General features: G+C 48.9%; 1 protein-coding gene across 7 annotated transcripts in view; it reads right to left on the bottom strand.

Moving 5' to 3' along the window:
• The window catches only part of PHKA1 (phosphorylase kinase regulatory subunit alpha 1), a 71,839-nt gene extending 44,066 nt beyond the window's left edge, over positions 1-27,773 (bottom strand). For 6 of the 7 annotated variants that reach the window (XM_077825732.1, XM_077825734.1, XM_077825733.1 and 3 more), the window contains exons 1-11: positions 27,408-27,773; positions 21,351-21,509; positions 15,957-16,004; positions 14,170-14,338; positions 11,460-11,542; positions 8,965-9,045; positions 7,619-7,717; positions 6,203-6,349; positions 3,689-3,742; positions 1,475-1,597; positions 368-463 (exon numbers count right to left, since the gene is read on the bottom strand). In XM_077825732.1, the coding sequence (XP_077681858.1) occupies positions 368-463; positions 1,475-1,597; positions 3,689-3,742; positions 6,203-6,349; positions 7,619-7,717; positions 8,965-9,045; positions 11,460-11,542; positions 14,170-14,338; positions 15,957-16,004; positions 21,351-21,509; positions 27,408-27,485 (1,137 nt within the window). In that variant the 5' untranslated portion in view covers positions 27,486-27,773. Of the gene's footprint in view, positions 1-367; positions 464-1,474; positions 1,598-3,688; positions 3,743-6,202; positions 6,350-7,618; positions 7,718-8,964; positions 9,046-11,459; positions 11,543-14,169; positions 14,339-15,956; positions 16,005-21,350; positions 21,510-27,407 lie in introns of those variants that run through there. The other variant, XM_077825738.1, reaches the window with a different exon arrangement.
• Between the last annotated feature and the right edge of the window lie 201 nt (positions 27,774-27,974).

Below are 27,974 nucleotides of genomic sequence, written 5' to 3'. Positions count from 1 at the left end.
CAGGAAACCTGACTTGGGGCTACAGGAAAAGGCTGAGCCCCAAGGCTTCAAGGGAGAGCAAGGCTTCATGGCTCATGGGAGAGCAGCAGGTCTGGGAACTCTCAGGTGGAGGCCTGGAGAGTGGGTCCCCAGGACAGGGGAATAGTCTTGGGACCGAGCAGTTAATGACTCGGGTGGACGATCTCGGCATGGGATTGATGAGCTGCTGTGCTGTGACCGTGTTTGGGGAGAAGCTGCCTTTTACAATGAGGGATCTGCAGACTGTGGCTCTTCACATGACTGCAAAGGGGAAATGGAGGCAGGTGTGTCATGCCACAGCCTGCCGTTAGGGAAGTGCTCAAGATGGAGGCTGCCCTGCTACACTCACCTTATTGGGAGGGACACTGTACAACTCCGGTACCATGCGAACTCCATTCTTCCCCTTGATGAGCACGCCTTCAAGGGCCTCCCTGTACTCCTGGACCTGAAGGGGAAGCACCACAGGGAATCAGCTCCCAACACAGCATCCCCAAGGGCAGAGCCCCCAGACCAGTGCTCCCTATAATTTTTCCCCATGTATGTGCAGAATGAATTTTGTTATATGCACCAATACGGAGGTGATGTATGACACATCACCTCCATATTGGTGCACATAAAATTAATGTGGCAGGGTGGGGCCGAGGGGTTCAGAGTGTCGGAAGGGGCTCACAGCTGAGGCGGAGGGTTGGGGGTACAGGGGTGCGAGGGCTACGGTTGGGGGTGCGGGCTCTGGGATGGGGCCTGGAATGAGGGGCTCAGGACTGGGTGTGTGGGCTCTGGGATGAGATGCAGGCTGCCCCAGGGCTACGGGGGGGGGGGGGGGGGAGAGATAAGAGAGAGAATGAACTCCACACAGCACGTGCCCCTCCTCCTCTCCCCCGGGGCTGGGGTGCCCCTCCCCTGGCTGCAGCAGGTCCCAGCCAGGTGGGTTCCCTGAGCACCTATGCAGCGCTTAATAGCCTGCTGCACGGCCACCTGGCTTACAGGGAACTTAGCCCCAGACCCCTCCCCTACCCCACACCAGATCAGCTGGGATTAGAAATGTGCATATAAGCGTTAAATAGCAACAGGCAGCACCCATGTGCTCACTCTATGCACACAGGAGAGCACAGAGCCTGGCCCCACTCCCCCACCTGCCATGCCAGCAGTTCAGAGTGTTTATTCCCTTGTAAACCACTGTGAGCAGGGGCTGTCTTTCTGTTCGGTTTGTACAGGGCCTAGCATAATGGGGGGCCTGGTCCATGACTGGGCTCCTCGGCACTACAGTAATAACCAACACAAAGACAGCTCAGCAGTTCTGAGATAGCAAAGCAGGGTGTGCCTGGAGTGGAGGAGACAGAGACTGACAAGGGCACCCCAGGGGACTGTGTTTAACAAGTAAGCAATCAACTTATTTTTCCCCTTAAAGCCAGACTCCCCTCCCCAACCCAGGAGCCCCCTCCAACCCACACCTTACCTGCTCTACATTGCCGCTGAAGATCCCGTCGATAATGAAGTAGGTCCAGAACAAAGGCCACTCGCACTCAATGTTCTCAAAGAGCTTCAGCTCAGCAGGCTCGTAATAGAGGCGATTTGGGTCCTGTGCAGAGATAGTTAGGTCAAGTCATGAAAAGCTACAGCTGGAGGCTTGTTCCGGCCCAGTGACCCAGTCCCTCTCTCCCTTCTGAGTCATCCTCTCCTGACTCCTTCAGCAGCTGGGTGCTCACATGGTGACCATCTGGCCATGAACTGCTCCAGCCCTGGGAACTCCATCCAAAGGCAGGGGGTAGCTGCCCATCGTGCATGACTGTATAACCCAGGTTTCTAGAGCAGCATATGATTTGAGAGAGAGAAAGAGAGAGAGAGAGAGGAGAGAGGGGGGGAGAAGACATGGATCTATGGTTGAATCCTGCGTCTGCACATGACCAGAGAAAGGCAGGGCAGCTAGGAAAGCCAGAGAGTCAGATGTGGCAATTACTGGACATGCTCAGTAGCAGTTTGTGATGCTAAATGGAAAGTTGCCATTAAGGGCAAGGAGTCTTACAGCCCCACACATTCACCATCTGAGATTGATGCCCAACAGACTTCAGGGTATGTTAGAAATATAAGTGATCCAGGCACAGTGAGAGGAGGGTTTGTAAATTTTCACCTGATTTAGCTGGGCTTCTGTGGAAAAAGTGCCCCCCAGAATGAGAGCCCCAGGGAAGTTCAGGGGGTGCTTATTTTACGTGCTGATCTCAACACCTATATAATTTTGGATACAGGCTACAGCTTTCCTATCTCACCAGAAACTGAGACCAGTCAACACCTAGGTCATACATAGTCATATAAACTGCTATTATATAGCAATTACTACAGCTTACATCATTATTAACCCAAGGACTGGAATGCTGCTAGCTGGAAGGATCCCCAGACTGCTATTTGCTGACAGAGCTCTGAAGCGCTTTCTTTTCAAGCTGGGAAGAATCCACGTGACACAGGCTACATTTTATGGCTATGCTATAAAGAATGAGAACTCAGCTCTGAAAGAAGATCAGTAGGAAACGTGCCTGCTAAAAAGTGTAGAGCTCACCCTGAAATATACGTGACAGCAGCAGAGTGGTGAAAGTCAGTGCAAGGAACACCAGTAGATTTACTAACCAATAGCTTCTGTTTAAAATGTGTAAGTATTCAAATACTATTTACAAGGTGTGTATTAAGTGTTTACTTAGAAACCATAGGATTCCCTCTCCTCGCAGCTGACTGGTAGCTGTCATGAACACCAAAGCTCAAGGTTTTGCATGCAATAGCTGTGAGCCTCACTCTGTATAATGTGTTCCCACAAGGCCCAGAAAAAGACATCTCTGGCCTGGCTTCAGCAAAGTTAAGCTGAGGTGCAGGAACGGGGAGTATAGCAGAGTTGTACATAATTTACCCCCAGCATGTGTTACACAAATGGCACCATCAGGGTGAGGACGATGGTGAGGAGCAGGGTTCCATCTTTCACAACCATTCAGTTATGTGATGGCAGAATGGGGGTGTTAGGGAGGGAGAGAAGGAAATGGGCTCCTCCCAAGCAACTCTCCCCCTCCTGGAAGGTCATATTTCCAGGGGCAAGGGTCTTCCCAGACGCAGATCAGTATGGAGCTCAGTATTGGTCGCTGACTTCTCCCAGGAGGCCCATCTGCTGTCTAAGTGCTGCTAATCTTGTCCAAGCAGAGCAGAGCAGTAGGAGAGGGCCGAAGGCCCTGACTATGCAGGACTCCTGCAAGAGATGGCAGGTCCCCTCTGCCTCCCCTGGAGGCTTTAACCCAGAAAATATGCCCCATCCCCACAGCAGGCCCCAGCACCAGGGTGGATAGATATCATCCCCTAACAGCACTGAAAAGCCAACACTCCTCCTCTCCTTCCATAGCCCTCAGCCGCCAGGGTTCCCTCTGTGACCCAACACTGCTACTCCATTGGCCACTGCACACTGGCTCTCTTGGCTGTGCTACTATGTGGAAGCTTTAGTGATTCCTGAATTAAATGGCCCCTCCATCTTCCCCTCCTGTGCCAGACAGCCTTAGATGGACTTCCATTAACCTAAACCATCTCAGGGCTGATGCTTTAAATGTAGTAAAAGGAACCCAAGACACCCCCACCCCCACATCAGGCAGCTGCCTGGTGCAAAGCAAAGGAAAATCCAGCCAGCAAACCCCACAATACACACCTCTCTAGGGGTCCTGTACCCATCTCTGAGAAACCGGCAGCAGCCGTAACGCCCCTGGAAGAGAAAGGGGAATTCACTTTGGGACAGGAATCTGTTCCTTGCTGCTGGATACAATGCAGTTACAGTAACTACAACTTTAAGCGAGGAGTTATGTTCCTGAAAAATGCTAGTTTAAGCAAAACGATGTTAAACGAATCCAATTTCCCGCATATGAATTAATGTAAATGGGGGAGAGGGGTGTTAGGTTCCAGACCTAATTTTTTTTTTGCCAGAGAAAAGACTTTTATATATATAAAAATTATATTGTATTATATTTATTTTATATAAAAATAGTTAAAAAATTACACACACACACACACACACACACACACACACAGAGTATAAGTTTTAAACAATTTAATACTGTACACAGCAATGATGATTGTGAAGCTTGGTTGAGGTGGTATAGTCAGAGGGTGGAATATTTCCCAAGAAATGCCTTACTGCTAAATGATGAACCAACACTTGGCTGAGCCCTCAAGGATTAACACATGAACAACAATGTAGCCTCACACTCTGCAAGGCAGCAGGAATGGAGGGAGGGGAGACAGCATGGCAGAGAGACACAGAGACACACACCCTATGTGTGAGAGAGAGCGTGCATTGCCCCTTTAAGTATGCTGACGCCACTCTAAAGTACACTGCCCTTTTAAGTAGATCAGCAAGTTGAGACAGCAGCTGCTGCCAGCAAGCTCCCTTTGTCCTGAGCCCTGTCATGTCCATCTGTCCCTCCCTCCCCACTCTATGGAGATGGGGTAAGCAGGTGCGCAGGAGTGGGGGGGAGGAGGACACCCTGACATTAGCACCCTTCTTTCCCCTGCACCTCCTCCACAACCAGCAGGAGGCTCCCGGGAGCAGCTCCAAGGCAGAGGGCAGGAGCAGCACATGGCAGTGAGGGGAGGGACAGCTGAATTGCAGTCAATTGATAGCCTGCTGGGCAGCTGCCGCACAGGGAACTTAGGGGAGCGGGGTGCTGATACACGGGCTGCCGGTCCTCCCTGATTCCAAGCCCCCACCAGCTCACTGCAACAGGCTGCTCTTCCTGCAAGCAGTGGACAAAGCAGGCGGCTGCCAAACCACGTTATAAGGGAGCATTGCACAACTTTAAACGAGCATGTTCCATAATTGATCAGCAACATAACAAAACAACTTTAACCGGGAAGACTTTAAGTGAGGAGTTCCTGTATAGCAGAGCGTTATGCCCAACATACAGCCCACGATGGCTTCCAGGCCCTCCTTCTCACCTATCCCACCCCCACTTTCATTGTCCTCTTTCCTTAGCTGTGCACCAGCCAAGGTGGCTCACCTCGGTTTCTGTGTCAGTATGGGACTGGGATTACTTCCCTTACCCCACCTCCATTGGCTAGCTGGCCAGGCTACAGTAGCAGAGCTCAACGACCTGTAGGTCCTAGGAGAAGGGATAGGTCTCAGGGAGGTTGTGATAAATGAAGAGCAGGGTAGCTCCCTTTTATGGGCAGCCAGCCAGCCAGCTATAAAGTCCCTCTTGGTGGCTGTTTTCTGCTTGCTTTACTTGTACAGGGTTAACAAAAATCCCCCAGGTAAAGGAAAAGGAGTGGGCACCTGACCAAAAGAACCAATGGGAGGGCTAGAACTTTTTAAAATTGGGAAAAAACTTGGCTCTCTCCCAGAGAGCCACAACACACAAAGCAGCAATGCTGTAAGCAGCTTTAAGCCAGGTATGATCATAGATCATCAATTCATACGTCAAACCTACTTAGCTGAAGCCTCAGATAGGTAAGTAAATTAGGGAATGTCTAGAAAGATGCGATTAGGGTTATTTCTTATTGGCTTGTGAACTCCTCTGTGCTAACCCCAGATGCTATTGTTTTGCTTGTAACCTTTAAGCTGAACCTCGGGAGAGCTATCTTGATGCTTAATTTTTGTAATTGTTTCTTTTAAGATCTAGCAAAAAGCCTAAGTTCCAAATGTATTTCCTTTCCTTTCGGGTTTAATAAAATTTAGTTTTTTTAAGAACAAGATTAGATTTGTGTGTCCCTAAGAGGTTTGTGCATGTTGTTTAATTAGCTGGGGGGGGAGACAGCTAATTTCCTTTGTTTTCCTTCTCAGCTCTTCCCCGGAGGAGAGGTGAAAGGGCTTGAAGTTATCCCACAGAAATGAGCTCCCAAGTGTGCCTTCCTGGGTTCCAAGGGGTATGCTATTGGGTGGTGGCAGCGTTTACCAAGCCAAGGTTGGAGAAAAGCTGTAACCTTGGGAGTTTAATACAAGTCTGGAGCGGCAAGTATTAATTTTTAAAATCCTTGCGGGCCCCCACCTTCTGCACTCGAAGTGCCAGAGTAGGGACTCAGCCTTGACAAAGGTGTTTGTTCCTCTGTGATTTCTCTGTTGGGGGTAGAGCCCTAGCGGCTATTCCCTGCGCCACTGAAGATTAGTAGGGCCTGCAGTCCTGGACAGCTCTCCTTGAAAGGGCCAAGAACAGCCTAGAGAGATGCTTACCTGCAGCTTTGTAACGATTTCTTGCTTCGTTATCTCCACCAGCTCACTGTCCTCCACGGCAAAGGCGGGGTATGAGATGACTGAGAGGAGGCTGGCATCAATCTCCTTGGAAGTCGAAGCCCTTGGCAGCATGGAATGGAGAATAGACTAGGAAGAAGGAGAAACTCCAATGCCAAACACTGGTCTACACATTTAATAGCGCCGAGGCAATGGGGTCAATGCTTCCACAGGCCACAGCATTACCAAGGGAAAGCACAGTTATGGCAGTGGAGTGTGCCATGGGAATTGCAGGGCAGTTCTGGGCAGAGGGAAGAGCTAGGGTTATTCTAGAGACAGGCCTGGGCCAGGAGGCTCAGATCCAAACTTTAAGAGAGTTCAGGGTGCTTGGACTGGAACCATCTCTAATTTATAAAGGGCTGTGACCTGGGGGAGCCCAATGGTGCTGGAAGGACTGCAACAGTGTGTGCAATGGTGGGGAGAAGCAACCAAAATGGGCCAAGATTTGATTGGTGTGGTGACCACGTGAGCCAGGCTGCTACACCAACCACTCGTCTTTGGCCTGGCAGCCCATCTGTCATGCTTGCAGAGAAGGGGATCTACCATTATGCCACTCATCTCCAGTCAAGAGCCAAGGGGAGGACTGGGTCCCCCCCTTGTTGCACCCCTACCAACTTGATTTATAAAAGTGGGGGTATGGTCCTTCCCCCCCCCCCCCCAGCACTCCTGGGGGAGCCACATGCCATGAGCTACTGCTTCCTACAGCATCAACATTCTGCCTCAGCAGAGCACCAAGTTGGAGGGATCCTACAGGATGGAGATGAATCACTGGAATGAGAGACCTATTGGATCATCCACTCCACCCCTGCCAGTGCAGGGCTGTGCCCTAAGACATCTCCCTCTCAAATCAATCAACTGCAGGCAGCAGAGGGCTTGTCTACATTACCCACTGGATTGACAGGCAGCAATCGATTGGGGGGGGAGGGGGAGGGGACGCGGCACACATGGGAGGGGGTGTCAATTTATCGCATTTAGTCTAGACGTAATAAATCAACCGCCGAGCGCTCTCCCGTCGACTCCAGTACTCCACCAGAGTGAGAGGCGCAGGCGGAGTTGATGGAGGAGTGGCAGCAGTCAACTCACCGCAGTAAACACACACTGCAGTGCGTAGATCTAAGTACGTTGACTTCAGCTATGTTATTCACGTAGCTGAAGTTGCGTAACTTAGATTGATCCCCACCCACAGTGTAGACCAGACCCGAGACAAGAGCAGCATGGTCTGGAATCAAGCCTCTCTAAACCCAGAGGAATAAAGAAGTCAGACAGCTCTTCCTCTCTGTAGAGCAGCAGCAAGACTCCAGGCTGCTGGACTGGCGGGAGGAAGCACTGCTTGCTGGACCGTCAGAGCAGCATTCGTACCTGGCAATGCTGCACCTCATCCGTCAGGACATGGATCACTGACTGAGGGCCTCCTTTGGCACCAAAGAGATCGAGTTCATCCAGGGCTTCGAGGGCTGCCTATGACCAGGGATAGGGGGAGGAAGGCAGGCAGAGAACAGAACACGTGAAGACAGCTGCTGATGCAGCAGCACCACATAGTAGCTCTAGTATGACAGCTACAGATCTTGAAACCCGAGCATTCCTCCCAGCCTCTACCAGCGTAAGGAACATAAAGACAAGATTTGAGAGGTGACCACAGAAGAGCCAGGGGCTGGATCTGGGTTTGGACTGTGGAACTCCGTCCCTGCACCCTCCCGCCCCCATTACCTCAGGCCCTCTCTCTTAGGGTCTCACCCAAGAGACAGACTCCAATAGCAGAGGGCATTTTGAAATAACAATGGCCAGAAAGCTAGGGGCTCCACCACTCGGCTTTAAAGAACAATTTTACAGCAGTTGAACACTTTGTAGGCTAGTGTATCACCCAACTGCAGTCAGGGTGCCCTTGAATAGGCAGCTTTACAAAACGTTCGAACCCCATTTTGCAGATGGGGAAATGGAGGCACAGAAAGACAACAGCTTGCTCTAGGCCACACAGAAAAATTCCACTGCAGGAGTAGAACCTGCTGGGCTGTCCTGCCCCCAGGCTTGGCAGTCTAAGGCTACAGAGCACATATGCTATCGCCACTATTGCAAACAAAGGAGCCCACCAGCCCCACGCCAAAGAGAGATCAAATCTTGGAAACCCTTTCCCCTTTAAAACATCTGGGGAAAAATTTAAGATGAATTAACCAAAATAATACAAGGAGAGGAAACTCTGGCCAAGCATGAAGAGGTTCTAGTGCAGACCCTTCCGTGAGACTGATGGGCTACAACAGAGACTCCTCTGTCTATACAAGCAGGCATATAGGTGCTTTCTGTCTATGAAACTAACCTACTGTACAAAGGACCTCCCCTTGCCAATCTAGTGATCTTGGACTGACAAATTTGCAAAGAAAAATAGGCTACGATAACCTAGGGAAAGATCCATATCTCACCTTACACTCACCAAATGGAGATGGGCTTAACTCTTTCTTGAGACTCGGGTTCTCATGAATAGCTGCTATTTAGCAGCTGCCAAGCCTGGCTAACAACTTGGGTGCTGCTACTGGTGGGTGTTTTATGCTCCTCTCTCACAAGCAATGAGTAGTTGCATCAGACAGGCTAGAGAGCATAGCTTGTCAATGTACCCTGGAAGGAGTTTTATTTCATCCTCCTCCAAAATCCATCTTGGGTGACAAACTGCTGAAGGTCACCAGATGTCCCCCCAGCACCTTCTCCAGGCTTACCTTAGCCATGCCGATTGAGCTCACGTTCAGCTCCGTGATTCCTTGGTTCGTCTTGTCTCCACGTTCCCATATCCCGAAGTCCTGCCATGAATCAACATCATCACATCAGTGCAGCAGGTGAAACAGCAGTGACACAGCACAGTCACTTGGAGAGTGGTCAGTTTGGATGAGCTATTACCAGCAGGAGAGTGAGTTTGTGTGTGTATGGGGGTGGGTTTTTGGAAGGGGGTCAGGGAGTGAGAGAACCTGGATTTGTGCAGGAAATGGCCTAACTTCATTATCATGCACATTGTGTAAAGAGTTGTCACTTTGGATGGGCTATCACCAGCAGGAGAGTGAATTTGTGGGGGGGGGGGGTGGATGGAGGGTGAGAAAACCTGGATTTGTGCTGGAAATGGCCTAACCTGATGATTACTTTAGATAAGCTATTACCAGCAGGACAGTGGGGTGGGAGGAGGTATTGTTTCATATTCTCTGTGTATATATAAAGTCTGCTGCAGTTTCCACGGTATGCATCCGATGAAGTGAGCTGTAGCTCACGAAAGCTTATGCTCAAATAAATTGGTTAGTCTCTAAGGTGCCACAAGTACTCCTTTTCTTTTTGCGAATACAGACTAACACGGCTGTTACTCTGAAACAGCACAGTCAGCATCTAGATCACATCAGGGAGTCACTGAACAAGGGAATGCCCTGGCAATTCACACGGCGGAGTCACGGACCAGCTTGAGAGGAGAAAGAAATCCACTTGGTCCACACTAAATAGGATGGAAGTAATAAATCTCTGTATAACACAGTCACACAAGGCAGAGAGAATTCTGCAGGGTCCCAGACACCTAAAAACACCTTTATAATAGTCCCTAGCTCTTACATACTAATTTTCATCAGTAGATCTCAAAGCGCTTCCCTTGCTTCCTTCTCAAAGCTAATGTCCCTTTAAAGATTTTATCCTCACACCGCCTGGGAGTCAGGGCATAGCTGTTACCTCATTGTACAGATGGAGCTGAGGCCAGGACAGTAACTAAGGCCAAACAGGGAGTCTGTGACAGAGCAGGGAATTGAACCTGGGCCTCCCAAGTCCTAGGCTAATGCCTAATCACTAGGCCATCCTTCCTCTAACAGGGACAGGCAGCTGGTCTCAAGTCTTGCTTTCAGTATTTGGTCTTGTTCAAATATGAATTTTGTCCATTTAAAAAAAAAAAAAAACATCCGCGCCCTCCGGAAAAAAGAAAAAACCACATGGCTTGAGGTTGCTGTGCTGGCTGGAGCAGCCACCCTCGGGAGGGACGACAATTAAAGCTCAGTTTTATGGGAATTAGAAGACTGCCAGATTTTATTCTTTTTAAAGTGACCGCATCCTAAATCTGAAACAAGCACTTACCTGGGACTTTTCCTATAGATCTCAGATTGATGGATCCACATAACAATCCTATTTTACAGGGCGGGGAAACCAAGCCACAGAAAAACAGCGACATGCCCAAAGTCATTCAGTAATACCGGCAGTAGAACCAGACATAGGACTCTGGACTCCTGACTCACACTCCAGTGCCCATAGCCATTGGGCCACGGAAGGCTTCCATTTCAATCATTTCACCCTCCAGCCAAAAATGCGTGAAAAACACTTCAAAATTCTCAACTGATGCTGACAAAATGTATGAACTTTAAAGAAAAATTATGTGATCACTTGAGTGCTAGTAAGCGTCCCAGGGTAACAGGCAAAATGCATGTTCAAAAATAGCTGGCGGATAGGAATGTGCATTTGGGTTACATTAGTGAAGGCTCAAGGGGGCAGACACTCACTCAGGGTTGGGCTTACTTTCCATGCAGGATGCTTGAAAGGAAAATCTGACTGTATCCTAACAGCCATTGTTCTTTGAAGTAATATCAGGGGTTTCATTGCTGCTAGCACAAAAGTTTAAGTAGAAAACATTTCAGAATAAATCACTTCCCTTTAATGGGTGTGACGAGAACTCCCCTGCTGTGTCACAGGAGCTATCACACCAACAGTGATTCTCCTTTGGCTCACATGGGTCATGCTTTAAGCAGGATCAGAAGGAGGGAGTGGAGGACAACATCCCTGCACAGAGCCACTGGCAGCTGAAAGGCTCCTCTGGCGCTAATGTCCCTGACACCCACAGACAGCAGCTCTTCCACCCCCAATGCCCTGGCATGGAGAGGCTCAGCTCCCCAGTGCTGCTGTGACAGCAAAGAGCTACTCAATACATTTCCTTTTGCTGTTTGACCAGCCCCAGCAGTAAGTTCCATGCATTGGCCGGAAAGCAGATCTTCATTGTAGCAGCACAGGCATGTCGCACCAGGGCTAGGAAGAGACCAGTAAGTTTTTCATGCTACGCCTATGGCCCTACACAAGCGCAAACCAACTCCCCCAACACACACCCCTCAGAGGCCAAACCACCTTGTCAGCCAGCAACAGATGCAGGAAAGCCAGGAACAATCTGGTTACTAAGCCAAGGCCTATTTGTGGAAGGACTACTCACTGCAGTTTTATACGCTGCTTCGATGTAAAACACAACGTTCTGTATGAAATTGACTTCATCCAGACTGTAGATAATGTGAAGCCCTGAAACAGAAAAATCTATGAACACGTTGGCTGACTGCCTAGCCAATCAGTTGTTAGAGGTCCATTACTCTTACCCATTTATCTTATTAAAATACATACACACTAAAGCCTCCGGATCACACACTTCGATAAGAATTCAATCAGCATGTCACTCATCTCTTCCCCACCCCCGCCTTTGTTGTGTTCTTCACAGCCCTCCACCCCCCTTGCTGTGTGTCATTCCTATAGAGACCTCAATCCTGCAATTAACTCCACACAAGAAAAGCATGAGGAATCCCACAGACTTCCATGTGGATCCTCCCCTGTGGAGTAGCTTGCAGGCTCAAGGCCATGGACCGTAAGCAATTTTGGTGCAGTGGCTCCTTTCCCTGTGTTTGTATGTTTCACAGATGCCAGTAATGCATTGCACTTGTAGGACAACGGATTAGAGCCTGCAGGAACTTCACACAGATACAGGAAACTAGTGTGCAGCAAAGTGCCGTTATCTGATCTGTCAGCGTTCAGAGTGCACCACGAAGATACACGGAAGCTACAAGCCAGGCACTGAGCCTGCCTGGAGCCTGTGGGCGCTACAAATAACATCCACTGGAGAGTGAAGCAGGGGGTTGTTTTCCTCTAACATTCCCCAGCATCCTGTACCTCACAGAGAAGGTGACAGCTGAGATGCCACTTCAGTCCCAAATGAGGGTTACTTGTACACACGGAGCCTAGTCTAAGTCAAGGAGTTCCACTGGTTTAAGTAGTGTGACTGCCCGTGTGGATGCTCTCTTGGCAGCTAAACCTAGTGTATTATTTAGCATCACCCTTTTAGTTTAACCCATGCAGCTTCTGTGTTTAGACCCACCTTAGACGAGAATGGAGAGTCTGAGCCATTTAAAAACAAAGCAAGTTTCACCCTAGTGAAGGCACCAACTTGAGACCTCTGGAGACCAGATACCTCCATCCATCCACGGAACAGGTACATATCAGGCTGAAGCAAAAGAAGCTGCCTCGACACACTTGCCCCTGCCAACAAGCTTCAGCCCAGACCCAGGCAACCTGGGCTCTGTGGCACACTCAGTCCTAGGTCCATCTTCTGAGGCTGCCAATTCTACTGGTGTCTTTTGGGCACCTGTCTCTAGGAACTGATCTGAGGCCAAATCAGCCACCACCAAGAAGCCACCAGAGCAGCAACTGAGCTCAATCTGAACCACACTCCTCTGTCCCCAGCACCCACCCAATCTGAACTGCCGTATTATGGGACCTGCCAGCCAAGCCTAGCTCTGGGTAAGCAGGCACAGCTATGGAGGCTTCAGTCCCGTTGCATCCACTTACTCTAGGGCTGAATTTGAACCTGTGTTGCCTGCAGCTGCCAGTCACATTCCATACTTGTAGGAGAGCAGATTAGAGGCGGTAGGGACTTCATACAGATACAGGGAACAGTGCACAGCTAAGTGCTGTTATCTGATCGGTCAGCGTTCAGAGAGCACCGGCGTATACGCAGTAGTTGCAGACTGGGCACTTGTTGGTTCAAGAGCCTATGTTCTCTGTTAACACTGTCAGTTCCTCCTGATTTCCCTTCGTCTGCACGCATTGCCTTTGGAGGTCCTGCACCAACCAGTGTATCCCGGCCACCTCTGAACAGCGGCTCTGCATGCTGAGCTCACTCTGCTGTGAAGCCTATGAAGGAGGACACTATGTGTTGGGAGCATGCCCTAAAGTAAGTGCTGCTCCACCTTCCTTACAAAGCCACCTCTAGGCCAGCATGAGCTGGTTTACCGAGCCGTCAGGCAAGTTTCACTGTTGCTCAAGAGACATACTTTCTCTAAAGGGCAAGGCTAGTAAGGCTGGGGTTGAGAACTTAGGGCTCCAAGACATCCTCTGGGGACCCAGCACTGTGCACACCAGAAACACGCTTCAAGGGGCAGAGGGTGAATTACCTAAGTGCAGGAACAGCATATGACTGCTGGAAGCTGTCCCCTCCCCCCTGGCTGTGCCCTCTGTGCTGTTCCCCCAAGAGGCACAGCTCAGAGTCTCAGCCATGATTCTGGGTTTCTCTGTACAGGCGATAAGACAGCTGGTGGTGCTGGATAATACTCAGACCTGCTTCAGTGCCTTCCAGCAGAGCACCTCAAAGCTCTTTACACTCAGTCATTCATGAAGCCTCCCAAACCCTCTGAGGTAGGTTAGCATTATCACCTCCACTTTATAGATGGGGAAACTGAGGCACAGATGTGAGACATGAGTTGCCCAGGGGTGCACAATAAACCTTAGCAAAGCCAGGGACAGATACCAGACCTCCTGTATTCTAGGCTTTACTTTAAGCACTAGATCACACGGAGGGTAACACGTCGATAAACCCAGGAGCAGAGGAATTTTGTCAGGCTCAGGAGTATAGTTCACAGTTATGGACAGGGCACAGGACTGGAATGCAGTAGATCTTTGTCCACTTCCCAGCTCTGACACCAACCCCCTTATGGCCTTGGGCAAATCAATTCTCCCCCCACACTTCAGTTCCCCACCTGTACCCCAGGGATAATAATACTTCCCCTGGTTCTCAGGGAGCAGAGAGGCTTAATTCATTAGCACACCAACGTGCTGCAATACCACAGCAATTAGCATCAGAGATGCCTAGATGTAAATATTACCAGAGGCTGTCATTTGTGCCAACATGAGCAGGTAAATTGATGTGGCGTCTAACTGCAAGTGACCCCACTGGTCATCTCCAACCACAGTGGCACAGGTGTGGGTGTTGTACTTGGCATGGAAACAATCCTTGGGGCTCTGGCTGTACTTGAATGCCTCCACCTTATCCACCTGCAGCATTCAGTTAGAAAAAGAACAGACAGTTAGCTTCCCCAGTGCCATGCTCACAGCTGGGGCTGTGGGGCGGGCCAGGGGCACAGGAGGGCTCTAGCAGGGTGTCCTAGCCCAGCCCTCTATGGAGCCCTGTAGGCAGGTTATGAGAAACTGCAGAGTAAACAGCTTCAAGTTACAGGTTTCTTGGAACTGCCGCCTGCTAAGAACTGCCGGGGAGGGGGAGGAGAGAGAGATTTCACCCTGTTAGCAGGGGAGGGAGAGGCGCCTCAGGAACCCAAGACCTTGAGTATCCACCCAGTCCCCACAGCCTGGAGGAGGATTCTTTCACCCCCTGCCGAGGTCACAGCAAGCCCGCAATACCCGTTTTTGGTACGGCATTCTAGGTTTGCATGTCCGCAACCCAAACAGCACAGACACTCCAGGTCACGTATGCCCACTCCAGCCACTGGTTGGATGGCAGCAAGGGAAGCAGGCAGACATTTGGTGGTTCACACAGGCTGTAACCGTTTGCGGCGTGACTGTGTCATGCCAGGACCCAAACATTCTATTCCACTTCTTATGCCACCCCAACATCATGTTAACTGATCCAGCGGATAACACGGATAGCACTGGGAGTCACTGCAGCATTTTGTACTTGAACGCCAGAAAGCAACAAAAAATATCACTCTGGGCCATGCATGTTCTGAGAACGAAGGGGTTCTGAGCTCTGGCACAGCAGGTACAAGCCCAGGAGAAAGGAGCAGTCATATTAGAGCTAGGTATTATTATTCGCCTGGTGTCTAGCTGGGGCTTGGCACAGTTGGCATTAGTACTGAATGGAGAAGATCCACCTGGAGGGATTAGACTGAGGGTAGCAGCCTTTCCGTCTCCCCAGCTGATGCTGTGGGGACTTCTCCGTTAGGAGGCAGATTGCTGGAACACACTGGGACCCAAAGGGTACACAGGAGCTGGGAAACAGCCACAGGTGGTTCAGAGATGGGGTGGGGGGCAGTAAAAGGGAAACCGTGATTCAGAAAAGGACAAGAGCACAGATTGGCAGCAACAGAGACCAGGGGACCTTATGGGAACAGAGTTGGGATTCATTCACACTTGGTATCATTATCAGGGCCTAAAGGCTGAGATTTTAATCCCATTTGAGACAGGAAATTCCAAGCCCATGGTACTTTACTTTCATGCCTCAACAGGCTACAGGGCCACACAAAACTCCACTGCCACAAGGTGAGAGTTCTGGCCACAGGGGGACCCTTCCCAGGTGTGTTTGCATCATACAGCACACCTAGAAAAAGGGGTCACTTTGATGGTATGAACACAAAGCGACTGACGGAGGCAATGCCAGCAGGGCAATGGGATTGGCAACCTGTTGGGGAAGGGATTCCTTTAGGACTCCAGGCTAGCACAGGTAAGAACACTAGTTCCATGGCATGGACAGAACGTTCAGTGACTGGATGGATACTGGGATCTAGGCTTGTTTTAAGCCTTCCCCAAAAGACCCTTGTGTCTGTGCCAGGACTGCTTTTTTGTCATCAGTTTGATGGCAGATCTCTGCTGAGTCAGTGTGTTACAACAGGAGAATTTCAGCTCTACAGGGGATGGGGAGGCACCACCTGTACCATACCTGTCTCATCATGCACTGCAGCAATCCCCGCATCAGTTTCACTACACTCTGCAGAAAGGAACGAAAAACAGGCCTGTTAAACACATCCCCGGATGGGAAGAGCACTGACTCAGCAATGGCATCTGGCTCATGACCTTTCAAGACCCTGCGGCCTGTAATTATACCCGCAGCTCTCATTCTCCATGGCATTTACTTTCTGGGTAAGTGGCTGAGAGAGGAGCTGCTGGGGCAGAGCCGATCATGAGGAACAACCTGATCTGCTGCTGCGGGAGGAGAAAATCCCTAGGACTGCATCAGCCTTGAGTCAGTTAAGGCAAAGGACAAAGTTAGGACATTTATACCTACAGAAAGAGACTCTGGACTGAGGAGAGAGAGAGAGGGGTCAGTCGTTATGTGTGGAGCCAGTCTGTCCTGCACTGCACAGCACACCTCTGCCTTTACCTGCAGGACCCCAGAAGGGAGTTGGAGACACCAATCTGACAGTTCCCCAGGGAGCAGGACCCCTGTACTCCTCCTCCTTCCTCAGTAGCCCAACAACAACAGGGGCAAATTCAGATGTTGCTGAGACATGTACTGCTCATGTCCAGTGCCATATGGTGCTGCCAGAGCCCCAGGAAGTAACCCCTGGATCTCCCTGGGGAATCAGGGCATTTTTGCTTAGATGGTGGCCCAGACTGGGCAATGCCCACCCCTCCCCTAACAGAAGACAAACAAGGCTGCACACTGCACGTTGGGCACTATAGCCAGGGAGCCCCCAGCTGATCAGCCAGTCTAGGTGCCCACGCATAGCCTGGAGCAGGCCTGCTGAGGATCCAGAAGGCAGAGCATGAGCAGGGATGCTTCACTGAAAGCAGACCTTATCCATGGGCACTAGGCTTGCAGCATCATCAACAGGTCCCACCACATCACTCTCAGCACAAACACCACATTCTGATTTAAAAATACAAGTAATTTAGCTGTGCTAGCTAGTCATATTCCTCAGCCAGATAGACACTAACCCCTTTGTCGGGAAAAGAAACCCAGCTCTTTGGCGCTCATCAATTTAATTTATAACATAACATTGATGGAAGAAAGTGCCTTATTGTAGTGGACTCTGTTGTCCTACTACTGCAGATCTCTGGAATAAACCTGGGTTCAGGGGGCCTATCATTTGTACTCTGAGAAAGGCACACACCTCAGGATTCCCAGCAGGATATCTGGATCCAGTGGTTAAGATTGGCCAGCTGTGAAGTCAGTGTCTAGAGTCAGATGCCCTCAACACATGTGGTGGGGGTTTGGTCCAGCCCTCCTCCTCAGTACAGCAGTGACAGACATTCAGTATCCAAGCGACTCACCAGCCCAAGTAACACTGGCGTTAGCTCCTGATATCACCTGAATGATTCCCTACCCGACACAATCCCACTCAGGTCTGTATCTCCAGCCAGGTCCATTCTGTTAACAATTCCAGCTTTGCATCCCACCTGTCATCTCCGCCCACTCCCACCCCTGTGCCTTTTCCAAACTGCCCCCTGCATGGGGTCTGCAATTAAACTCCCATCTTGCCAGTAGCAGATCCCCACCATACTGCCTCAAACCCTCGCCATATTCAAGGCCCTCAATGCTCAATTCTTCTGTGTCATCCACAAGAGGTGGATAATCCAACCGTAATTCAGATCCTGGCCCACTGCATGCAGTACTTCAGCTATAACATCCCACTGTCCTGTGCCACCGAAACTGGGTAGTTAGTTATTCTCTCTCCCCTAGTCAGTACTCTGGTTTTTCATGTTGCCGAAGATATCCCACACAATAGAGTGTGCAGAAATACCTTAAGTGTCTCTCTCTCTCTAGAGGTGCTAGCATTGAGCTGTAAACATTTCAGCCATGCAGTTTTAATGCACCTATCCCTGTAATGCAAGCTTTACAATGCCACAAAAGACAATATTCCTGGACCTACCCTCCATTCCTCACTAGGCTGAAATAACTGATTCCAGAGCTGGGCTGGCACAGGATCAGGGAGTTGCCTGATTCTCTCCCCACCCCATTGAAGGGAGCATCGAGTCCTACATTCCTGCCCAAAAGAGTCAACTATCTACAAGACAAGACATACAAGGGAAATTGAAACCACCCACCAGGGACGAGTAGGTGATGCACATCATGGGAGGAGAGGGTCTGAAATGCCATCCTGCCAAGGCAATCAGCTTCCCCATTAGTCTATATGTTCCATGTGTTTTTCTGGTTGCAAGGCTCCACATGGAGTAGATTTAGGGATTTAGTGAAGCCAGTGGTTAGCATGCTATGAGAAATAAGCCTGGCTCTAAAATGTTTGAGTCATCAAGTGTTTGATGATTTAGATGATACAAATACAGATTCCCCAGAGTTCTAAGCAGCTCTGCTTTAGATACACACACACACGAGCTGTTCACACTCCAGAGTTCTCCTCTGATCCTAGTGAGATTTACTCAGGGAACTCCCGGGGCTCACCTGGAATTTTTCAGCAAGATCCAGGTCAGAGAACAAACCCTTTGGGCTTGACTACACTTACATTTTATAGCGCTCAAACTTGCTGGCTCAGGGGTGTGAAAAATCACCCCCTTGAGCGCAGCAAGTCAGAGTGTAGAACTGATCAATGAAATTGTTTTTAATTGTTCACTTATTATAACTTCATAAGCAACGTTTTATGAATGAAACATTCATTCACAAAACCAGTTACCCCAATAACTGACTAATTGAGTTTCACTTTCAATCCAATTGCTGCTTAAATCGCTGAAACTTATGATGTTGAAACAGTGTAACTTCTGTTCACTGTTTGCCATTCCTTACACTTGTCCATATTATAACTCAAACTCCATTTTAAAACTTGTCCCAAACTCCATTTTAAAATGCTCACTTCATTTTGTAACAGCTTGCTGCAACCTTTCATTTTTGCAAAACCCTGCTGTAATCTTATGAGTTTAGATGTGTGAAGGAGGTATGTATGGATGATGGAATCAACCTCCAGCACCAGCCTGTCGGGATGAAATAAAGTGTAAACACTCAACAGCTGAAGATGCAGACAACAGCCCTGACAAAGTAAGAGGAGTCCACCCTCAAAAGAAAAGAACAAAAGTACAATTGAAGAAACATCAAAGCCAGGTCCTAGGTTGAAAGTCATGTCTGCAATTGATGGGTGATCAATGACACCAAACCCAGAGGCAGCGTGACACAGCAAGACCTATAGACTCTGGATTCAAATTAAAGCCTACAAAAAGGATGGGTGAGATGGAAGACTTTGGAGGGTAACATTCTTCTGCCAACATGGAAGGGCATGGTGCATGCCCAACAGAGACCCAGTTCTTCCTCGTGCCCGGCTTTCCTGGCCAGTTAGCAGCCACAAGCTGCAAACCCAAGCCACGAGCTCAAGCTACATTCAGGACTGGTAACTATACAGCAGCTGCAGAACCTGTGTGTGTGTATGAACGAATGCATGAATGAATGTGAAACTGAATGGAATGTTATAGCTATAACTGACTGCCTAATATGATTGTTTTTGTATTCACAATAAATGTGACTTTTTTTCTTACCCCCTTTAATAAGATCCTGCTGATTTTAATTTTATTGGTATAACAAGCGCTTTAAAGCGCCCTTGTTTTAACAGGCTCCAAGCGCTGGGAGCTGTGTTCCCAGCGCTCAGAGCTAATCTCCTTGTGGAGGTGGATTACCAGGAGTGCTGGGAGAGCTCTCTCCCAGTGCTCGCCCACGACCGCACTCGCACTTCAAAGCGCTGCCACGGGAGCGCTCCCATGTCAGTGCTTTGAAGTTTAAATCGTAACCACGCCCTTTGGCCAAGAACAGCTTTTAGATCCCTGGCTTTCCCTATCTGGGGCCTTAAGATGCTATCAGCAGCTTGAAGAGCAGCAGTCCAGAATGGCTCCACATTTCCTTTGGCTATTTCTGGGGTTAATTCTGAATGATAAGGATTAACAAAGATTTCTTCCCTCAATCTTCTATCTAAGGTACTTCTATGGTCCCACCCCCAATACCAAAGTATTGAGAACCTCACAATCCTTAATAAATTCATCCTCATAACACCCCATGAGGCAGAGCATTGCTATCATCCCCATTGTACAGGTGTGGAACGGAGGCCCAGAGAGGCTGAGTGATTTATTCAAGGTCACACAGTGTCTGTGTTAGAGCAGAGAACTGAAACTTGGGGCTACCGAGTCATAGGCTAGCACCCTAATCACTGGACCATCCTGCCTCTCTTCTTACGGCTGACCTCCATGAAAGAGAGCAACAATAACATTGGAAATATGGCATGGAACTTTAACAGATACACAGCCCATCCATCACATACAGATCTCCCCAGAGAGGGATTTGTTACAGCATAGGTTAAAGGGCAAAGGACACTTGATTTGCCCGAATTTAAACTATCTGTAGGTTCTTTTAATCCCAGAAGGCTAGGTGCAACGGGAGAGATTGTGTGTGGTGCTGGGGGCCTGTGATATACAAGAGGACAGCCTAGATGATCTGGCCTTAAACTCCATGGGTCTGTTACTATGCTCTTGCTGTATCTCCAATGTCAGACCTTTTGGGGTTTGTTCATTTTATGTTAGCCTGACAAGACCCATGGCAAGTGAACTAGATTCTACTTCCCCATTGCAGAGTAAAGAATCTTCAGCAGCTTCAAAGGAACAAAGACAGAGGGGGAGGGAATTTTATTGAATTAAATATTAAAGTAATTAAGACATTCAGAATAGAATTCCTTTTCCATCTGCCTAGTTATGATTCTTACATCAGTACCCGTCATTGTGCTATCAGATCCCCAATTGTGTAATTCAATACTAAGTTCACTAGTGCCCCTACATTTCCACCGTGCTGCAAAATTCTCTGGTGAAAAAAGCCACATAGAAGTTCTGTGGACTGGGGGAGGAGAGGTGGGGAGATTGGAGGTTTCAGCAGCTGAGACTTCTGGCTCCAAGGAAGCATTTGGGGACTGTGGGATAGATACTGTAGATAGAAGCTTCACTCAAATGGAGAGCAGTCTTGTTAACTCCGAAGCGTAATGGTGACAAACACCCTGGTGAGTGGAACTGGAGAAGTTCACTCCTCTCAGAGCGATTGTTTCAGGCTGTCGGCAGGCACAGACAGACTTTGGGTGCACCTGTTAACCTTAAGTGTCAGAGCCAACTAGAAGGACTAGAAGCCTTAATCTTGAAAGAAAAATCAACAGTTATTTTGGTGTACTGTTTTGTGAGTAAAATGGAATTCCACAGCAAATTCCTCTACTACTTTGTGATGAAATACAAGGGGCCCTGCTTACAAGAAGAGTTTAATCTTTAGTTCAGTCTCCAGTGTTTAGAGAGTTTGAGTTGCATGCGAGTCTCGGGACATTAGCTGTGAGCTTTCCAAGCCATCCCTTCCATAGGTTTCTCATACCTGCTCCAGTTCGTATGCCTTTGCCTTGTCCTCATCACGGTCTGCATTTTTGCGGTACGCCAAGCCCAGGCCCCACATGGACAGCACACTGTAGACGTTATCCCGGACCCAGGCATCTTTATGATCACAGCTGGCTGGGAGCAGTCCTGTCACCGGGTCCTGCAGCATGAGGGGAGGTCAGGCAAGGGAGGAAAAGAGACATGAAATCAGCTTTCCAGTCCTGAAAACTTGTGGGAAGGCTGGCCATTAGGTAGATAAACAGGTTGTGAATGGGAGAAAACTAGAGAGTCTTGTTTATCCACGAGGTAAACATAATAAAAGGGACAACAAGGGCTCAGTGTTATATGCTAAGGCATCGTCAGCTTATTTATCTCATTACCCATCTGGCCCACCATTACCACGAGGTCTTCATCTTACCCCCCTATGAAGTAGGGAAGTGCTTCTGTCCCCATTTTACAGATGGGGAAACTGAAGCACAGAGTCTCAGTAACTTGGCCAAAGTCACACAAGGAGCTATGGAAAAGTGGGGGGAACTGGACCTTGATTTCCCAAGTCCTGTGCTGGTGTCCTAGCCACTGGACATTCCTTCCTCCCTAGAATCTCAAATTCTCTGAGGCTCAAGACATCTCATTTTTGAAAAGCTACAAACCCGCAGTCACCACCACAGATCACAACGCTGCAAAGGCAGATGTTTCACGAGGGACAGCCAGAAATTTAGCAGACACCTTAAGAATGCAGAGCTCTTAGGACCTACTTTGAAAACTTCTGCCTAAGAGATCTAACCCTTTCTCTGGAAGCACCACGTTCTGCAGGAGGTGACAGGCAACTGCCAACTTCCCCAGGGTCCCCCCCCAAAGTGACTTGTGGGCAGGTGAGTATTGTGATGTGAGCACAAGGGACTGGGTTCCATACACTGCAGGACTCAGGCTTGAAGCTTGGAAGAAGAACGTCGAAGCTTAAGACTCTTTGCTGCAAAGTCCATCAGGCCACTGCATTCCTCTGTGCAGCCAGATGCTTCCAAGGGGCCCAGCAATCCGCCAAGGTTGTTCCATTATGCATGTACATCCCAACAGCAGCAGGACATGACCCCGGGGTTCTACAAAACTCAGTAGATGTTAATCACAGCCTGAATCGTCTCAGTCATTCCTACAGCACAGCCAACCAATGGAGTCGAGCCAGACAGTCAAATTCCAGAATGAGCCTGTCAAGGTTCTTTCCCCACTCTGAACTTTAGGGTACAGATCTGGGGACCTGCATGAAAAACTCCCTAAGCTTATTTTTACCAGCTTAGGTTAAAACTTCCCCAAGGTACAAACTATTTTACCCTTTGCCCTTGGACTTTATTGCTGCCACCAGCAAGCGTCTAACAAATATATAACAGGGAAAAAGCCCGCTTGGAAACGTCTTTCCCCCAAAAATCCTCCCGAACCCTACACCCCCTTTCCTGGGGAAGGCTTGATAAAAATCCTCACCAATTTGCATAGGTGAACACAGACCCAAACCCTTGGATCTTAAGAACAATGAAAAAGCAATCAGGTTCTTAAAGAAAAATTTTAATTGAAGTAAAAGAATCACCTCTGTAAAATCGGGATGGTGAATACCTTACAGGGTAATCAGATTCAAAACAGAAAATCCCTCTAGGCAAAACCTTAAGTTACAAAAAGACAAACACAGGAATATACATTCCATTCAGCACAGCTTATTTTATCAGCCATTTAAACAAAACAGAATCTAACGCATATCTAGCTAGATTACTTACTAAGTTCTAAGACTCCATTCCTTTTTTGTTCCTAGCCAAAAAAAAAAAAAAAAAAAAAAAAAAGAGAGAACCTTTGTTTCTCCCCCCTCCATCTTTGAAAGTATCTTGTTTCCTCATTGGTCATTTTGGTCAGGTGCCAGTGAGGTTATCCTAGCTTTTTAACCCTTTACAGGTGAAAGGGTTTTTTCCTCTGGCCAGGAGGGATTTTAAAGGTGTTTACACTTCCCTTTATATTTATGACAGAGCCATTACACCAGCTCAGTGCACTGATCCTCTCAGCTGAGTCCAATCCAGCCAGCCATCCACCAGCCACACACCAAGGGTTTGCCCAGCACAGGAGCACCACCGTTTCCTCTCACACATTTTTGAACTCCCTGGGTCCTTATCACCCGCTCTGCTCAGGAATCTGCCATGGGCAGCAAACCCAAATATTACTGCATTACAAAGAGAATCTAGGATACACCACTAATTGCCAGAGCATTGTTTGGAGTCTGAGCAGGAGCAAGGCTACTCCTCCAAGAGGATAGCTAACGTGTCATGTGGGCATTGCAGCACCACGCAGCCTGGCATTTGCAAAGATCATGACTGACATGTAAACAGACACCACTGCATTTGTACCAGGTTCCTGCCAAACTCCCTCCACCAGTCCTATGATCTCAGTTCACCCGGCCTAGTTTTAAAACCCCATTCACTAGATCAGTCGCTCCAGTGTAACACAAACACTCATTGTTTGGGACCCCTTTCAAGGGCCTGGTGGGGAGGCTGCTCTCTCAACTGAAGAGGGCAGGCTGTACACAGTGGAAAAGGCTTTCCCACAGCTACAGCTAATCTCAGTTAGCTTCAGAGCTTTCCATGGCTGAATCACAACTGGTCAGAAAGGCAGAGGAATACTTTAAACAATGGGATGCTCTTTATTTGATTTAGGTACCTCTATCCCTCTGTACACAGGCCCCACCCACACCACATTGTTTGCAGCATGCTGCACCCTGGGAGGAGGACAGGAACCAGTAGGACATCTTCAGAGAAGTGATGGAGTACTTGTGGCACCTTAGAAACCAACAAATTTATTTGAGCATAACCTTCACTTCATCCGATGTAGCTCACTAAAGTTTATGCTCAAATAAATTTGTTAGTCTCTAAGCTGCCACAAGTACTCTTTTTCTTTTTGTGAATACAGACTAACATGGCTGCTACTCTGAAACCAGAGAAGAGATAGTTACTCCCCTGTAAATCTGCTTCTCTGAAGACCCCACATGACTCGATTCCCCGCCACTCAGCTGCCTTCTCTCAGAAGTGTGCATTTCCCTCACCCTCACTATACCCCCCCACCACACCAATGACCTCATCCTGTTATCTCCAGATTCTTCGGGGATCTAGGACACTTTGAATTTGGGGAGTTAGCCGCTCAGAAGTCTGAAATTGAATGCTCTAGAAGGACTGCCAGGCCTGGCAATTGGTTTCCAAATGCAGATGAATGGCCTGTGGCTCAGAAGGTCATGAATTTGAGAGCTCTGGGAGCTCCAGCCTGTAATGCACTAGGGAGCTGAAAAACAAGGAAGCAAGATCTGTTTCCATATTAAAATTGCCTCCACCCCCACCCTTGCACACATACATTATTGTGGTGTTAACCCTGGATGCTGGCAGGTTTGCAATAAGCACTTAGACTAGAGCCTGAAGCGTTTGTGAGGACACCTACCAGGTAAAGAACGATCCAAAAGAGAAGGGCACCATGCCCAAACACTCCCCTCCCCCCAGTCACACAGATCTGCCCTGGTGAGAAGCACAGCCCCCTGTTCCTGGGATTCCAAACATGGCACTGCCTTTGGACCCTCACTGGGAGCTCCATCCTTCATAGCAACCTCTGCACAGTAGATGTTAGAAAATTGAAGCCTCCTATCCCACAGTCTCCCTAGGCCAAGGCTTTCTGACTTGTAGTGAGGATCTCCATAACCCACCCCCTCCACCATGCCTCTTAGCGTATGCCTATGTTGGCACTGTAGATGTAATTTCCAGCTGGGGTAGACATACCCATGCAAACTCTAAGCCAGACCGAATACAATCCCTTCTGAGACCCTAGACACATATCTGGGTGGCTAGCTGTCCCACCACTTGCACTTCTACATCTACATTGTAGTCCTAACATGTTAGTTCAAGCAAAGCTAGAGAAGGTATGTCTTTCAATACTAGCAATCACACCTTCCAGTTCCAGCTTAGACATACCCTTAGCATCTGATCTGAAGGGGGAGGGGTTCCCCCCCCCACTATTCTACCCCTCCCCTAACCTCTACTTTTTAAATCCTCCCCTGGGGAAAGCTCCAGGCCCTACCTCAGCTACTGCTCATACCTCTCCAAATCAGATATAAGGTGAAATCAACAAAATGCTCAGTCTTTTCACCTCTGCCCACCAGACTCTGAATACCAGCAAGAGGAACTGACCAGGGAAGTTAATTTCACTCTGCAACAGCCTGGGGAAAAATAAGAGCAGCAGCACTGGAGAAGTCTGTCTGCAGATTCAGAAAGAGAGTGCTGTATGGTGACAGCTGGAAAGTTTTCTTTATTAAAAAAACCCTGAGTTTTGGTACAATTTTAAATGAAGATTTACATCCTGCAGGAGATGATGGCCTTCAAGTTCACAACTCTCAGGAAATATTTCCTATTCACTAATGATGAGTATATTTTTTTAAAAACCTGACATATAATGTTTTAGAGACACAAGGTGGAGGAGAACTTTTATTGGACCAACTTCTGTTGGTGAGAAAGACAAGCTTTTCAAGCCACACAGAGCTCTTCTTCCGGTCTTTGCAAGCTCGTCTCTCTCACCAACAGAAGTTGGTCCAATGAGAGATATTACTGTACCCACCTTGTCTCTCTAATATTCTGGGACTGACACTACTACAACTACACTGCACACACATAATGCTTTACATTTTCAAAGTGATGTGTAATTAATCCTCTTAATAACCCTCAGGCAGGTATTATCCCATATTACAGAGCAGGAAAGGAGAAGACAAACTTTGTTTAAAGCCACAAAGTCAATGGCACAGCCTGATTAGAACTCAGTTCTTTGCCCTGGTCTCCAGCTCCAATCTTTAACCATGATGTAATCTGCAGAGAATGAATCACATGGATTTAAGAAGAATAAGAAGTGTACGTAGAAGTTTGGGCTTGAACAACCTTGACAGCTTCTTTAGTTTTTCAAGGGTCTATTCAACAAGTATAACTGCATTAAATAGACCAAACATATGGATCAGCTCCTGGTTTCTTCTTGTTCTAGCATAGTGAAGAGTGCACCCTCATTTTACGTGATACAGGGTTTAGTTCATACATGTTCTCTAAACAGAGATTCATTTTACTGAAGATTAGCAGTGTTTCTGCTCTCATCCATATGGTTTGATGGCATGCTCTCCCTGGTTGGCCTATGCATTTACAGACTGTATGTGCATGCTCTGCTCTCTGGATTTGAATCAAATGATCCAAACCCCTTAAAGAAAATCCATGATATGAAACATTTCCCAAAATACAACTCAAGACACCCAGCTAGTGATAGTGAAAGTGCAAAGTTGTCACTTGGGTTGACAGGGAAACTGAACAGCGAACACAACATTCACAGAAAGGCAAGGCAACACAGTGGTTTGAACACAGGACTGTAAACCATGGGATGCCAATTTCTAATTTCTTTCCTCCCAGAGAGGAAGGCTGGTCCAGTGCTAGCCCTACTCAAGAGCCCTAATCTTAATTCCTTTTTGTGTGACCTTGTGAAAGTCACTTAGGCCCAGACCCTCACAAGTATTTAGGCACCTAACTTCCATTGATTTCAGTGGGAATTAAGAACCAAATACCGTTGAGGATCTGGGCTGTAGCATCATTGTGCCTTGGTGCCCCATCGGTACTGTGGGGCTAGCAGCACTGCCCTACCTCACAGGGTGTTGTGAGGCTATACGTTAGAGATTGCAGGGTGCTTTCGGATACTACCAGAGAGAATTAGACAAGTACCAAAGATAGCTAGAGAATCCAAGCTCCAACACAGACGTGACATGTGGACTTGAAGCAGCTCTCTACCTAAGTTTCCCCATTTCCAACCTTGGATGACCCTATGCATCGGTGGGTTGCAGTGAGCTGGCAGAGTCTGCTAAGGATCACGAGAATGGAGCAGCACACTGTCGACACCAAGTGCCATCATTCCACCTGCCTGCCACCCCACTGCAAAGCACTGAGCCGAGCTCCCAGCCTCCAAGTCAGCGGGGCGCCCACCTCCCCTCGGCCGCCAGCAGCCGCCCTGATAGCTCAGCCCACCTCACCTGGTGACAGAGGATGGTCTGCTGCAGCAGCCTGGCATAGCCATCCAGCCTCACCCCGGAGTTACTCCTGCTCCTCATGGCTGGACAAAGGGGCCCAGACCTCACTGGCCAGCAGCGTCAAACCCGCCAGCCGGCGGGAAAGAGGCGCCGGAGAGCGGTAGCCGGGCAGCTCCAACGAGTCGCTCCCCTGCCAAGCGGAGCCAGCCTCTACTCAAAGCCGGCGCGGGGGAGGGAGGCAGGGCGCAGAGCGCAGCGCGCCGGGCGGGGTCCTGCTGCCGCCCGCAGACTCAGCTCGCCAGGGCCCTTCACAGGCGGCGGGAGGGGATCATGGCGGGGGAGCGCTGGCTCTGCCCCGCGCCAGGCTCGGCCCCGCCCGAGCTGACTAAACCCGGCCGATACCCAACTCCCTCCCTACAGCTCGCGCCGGACCCAGCAGCTACCCCCGGCGAGCCACACCGGTACACTCTGATTGGCCGACAAAAGAGGGGGCGGGACCTCAGACCCCCCTGCTCCTGGCAGCACCATAGCTGCCCAGAGAGTCTATTAAAGGATGGGAAGTCAGAGCAA

The sequence above is a fragment of the Eretmochelys imbricata genome, chromosome 9, assembly GCF_965152235.1.
Source record: "Eretmochelys imbricata isolate rEreImb1 chromosome 9, rEreImb1.hap1, whole genome shotgun sequence".
Classification (NCBI taxonomy): domain Eukaryota; kingdom Metazoa; phylum Chordata; order Testudines; family Cheloniidae; genus Eretmochelys; species Eretmochelys imbricata.
This window is presented reverse-complemented; position numbering and strand designations above follow the sequence as displayed.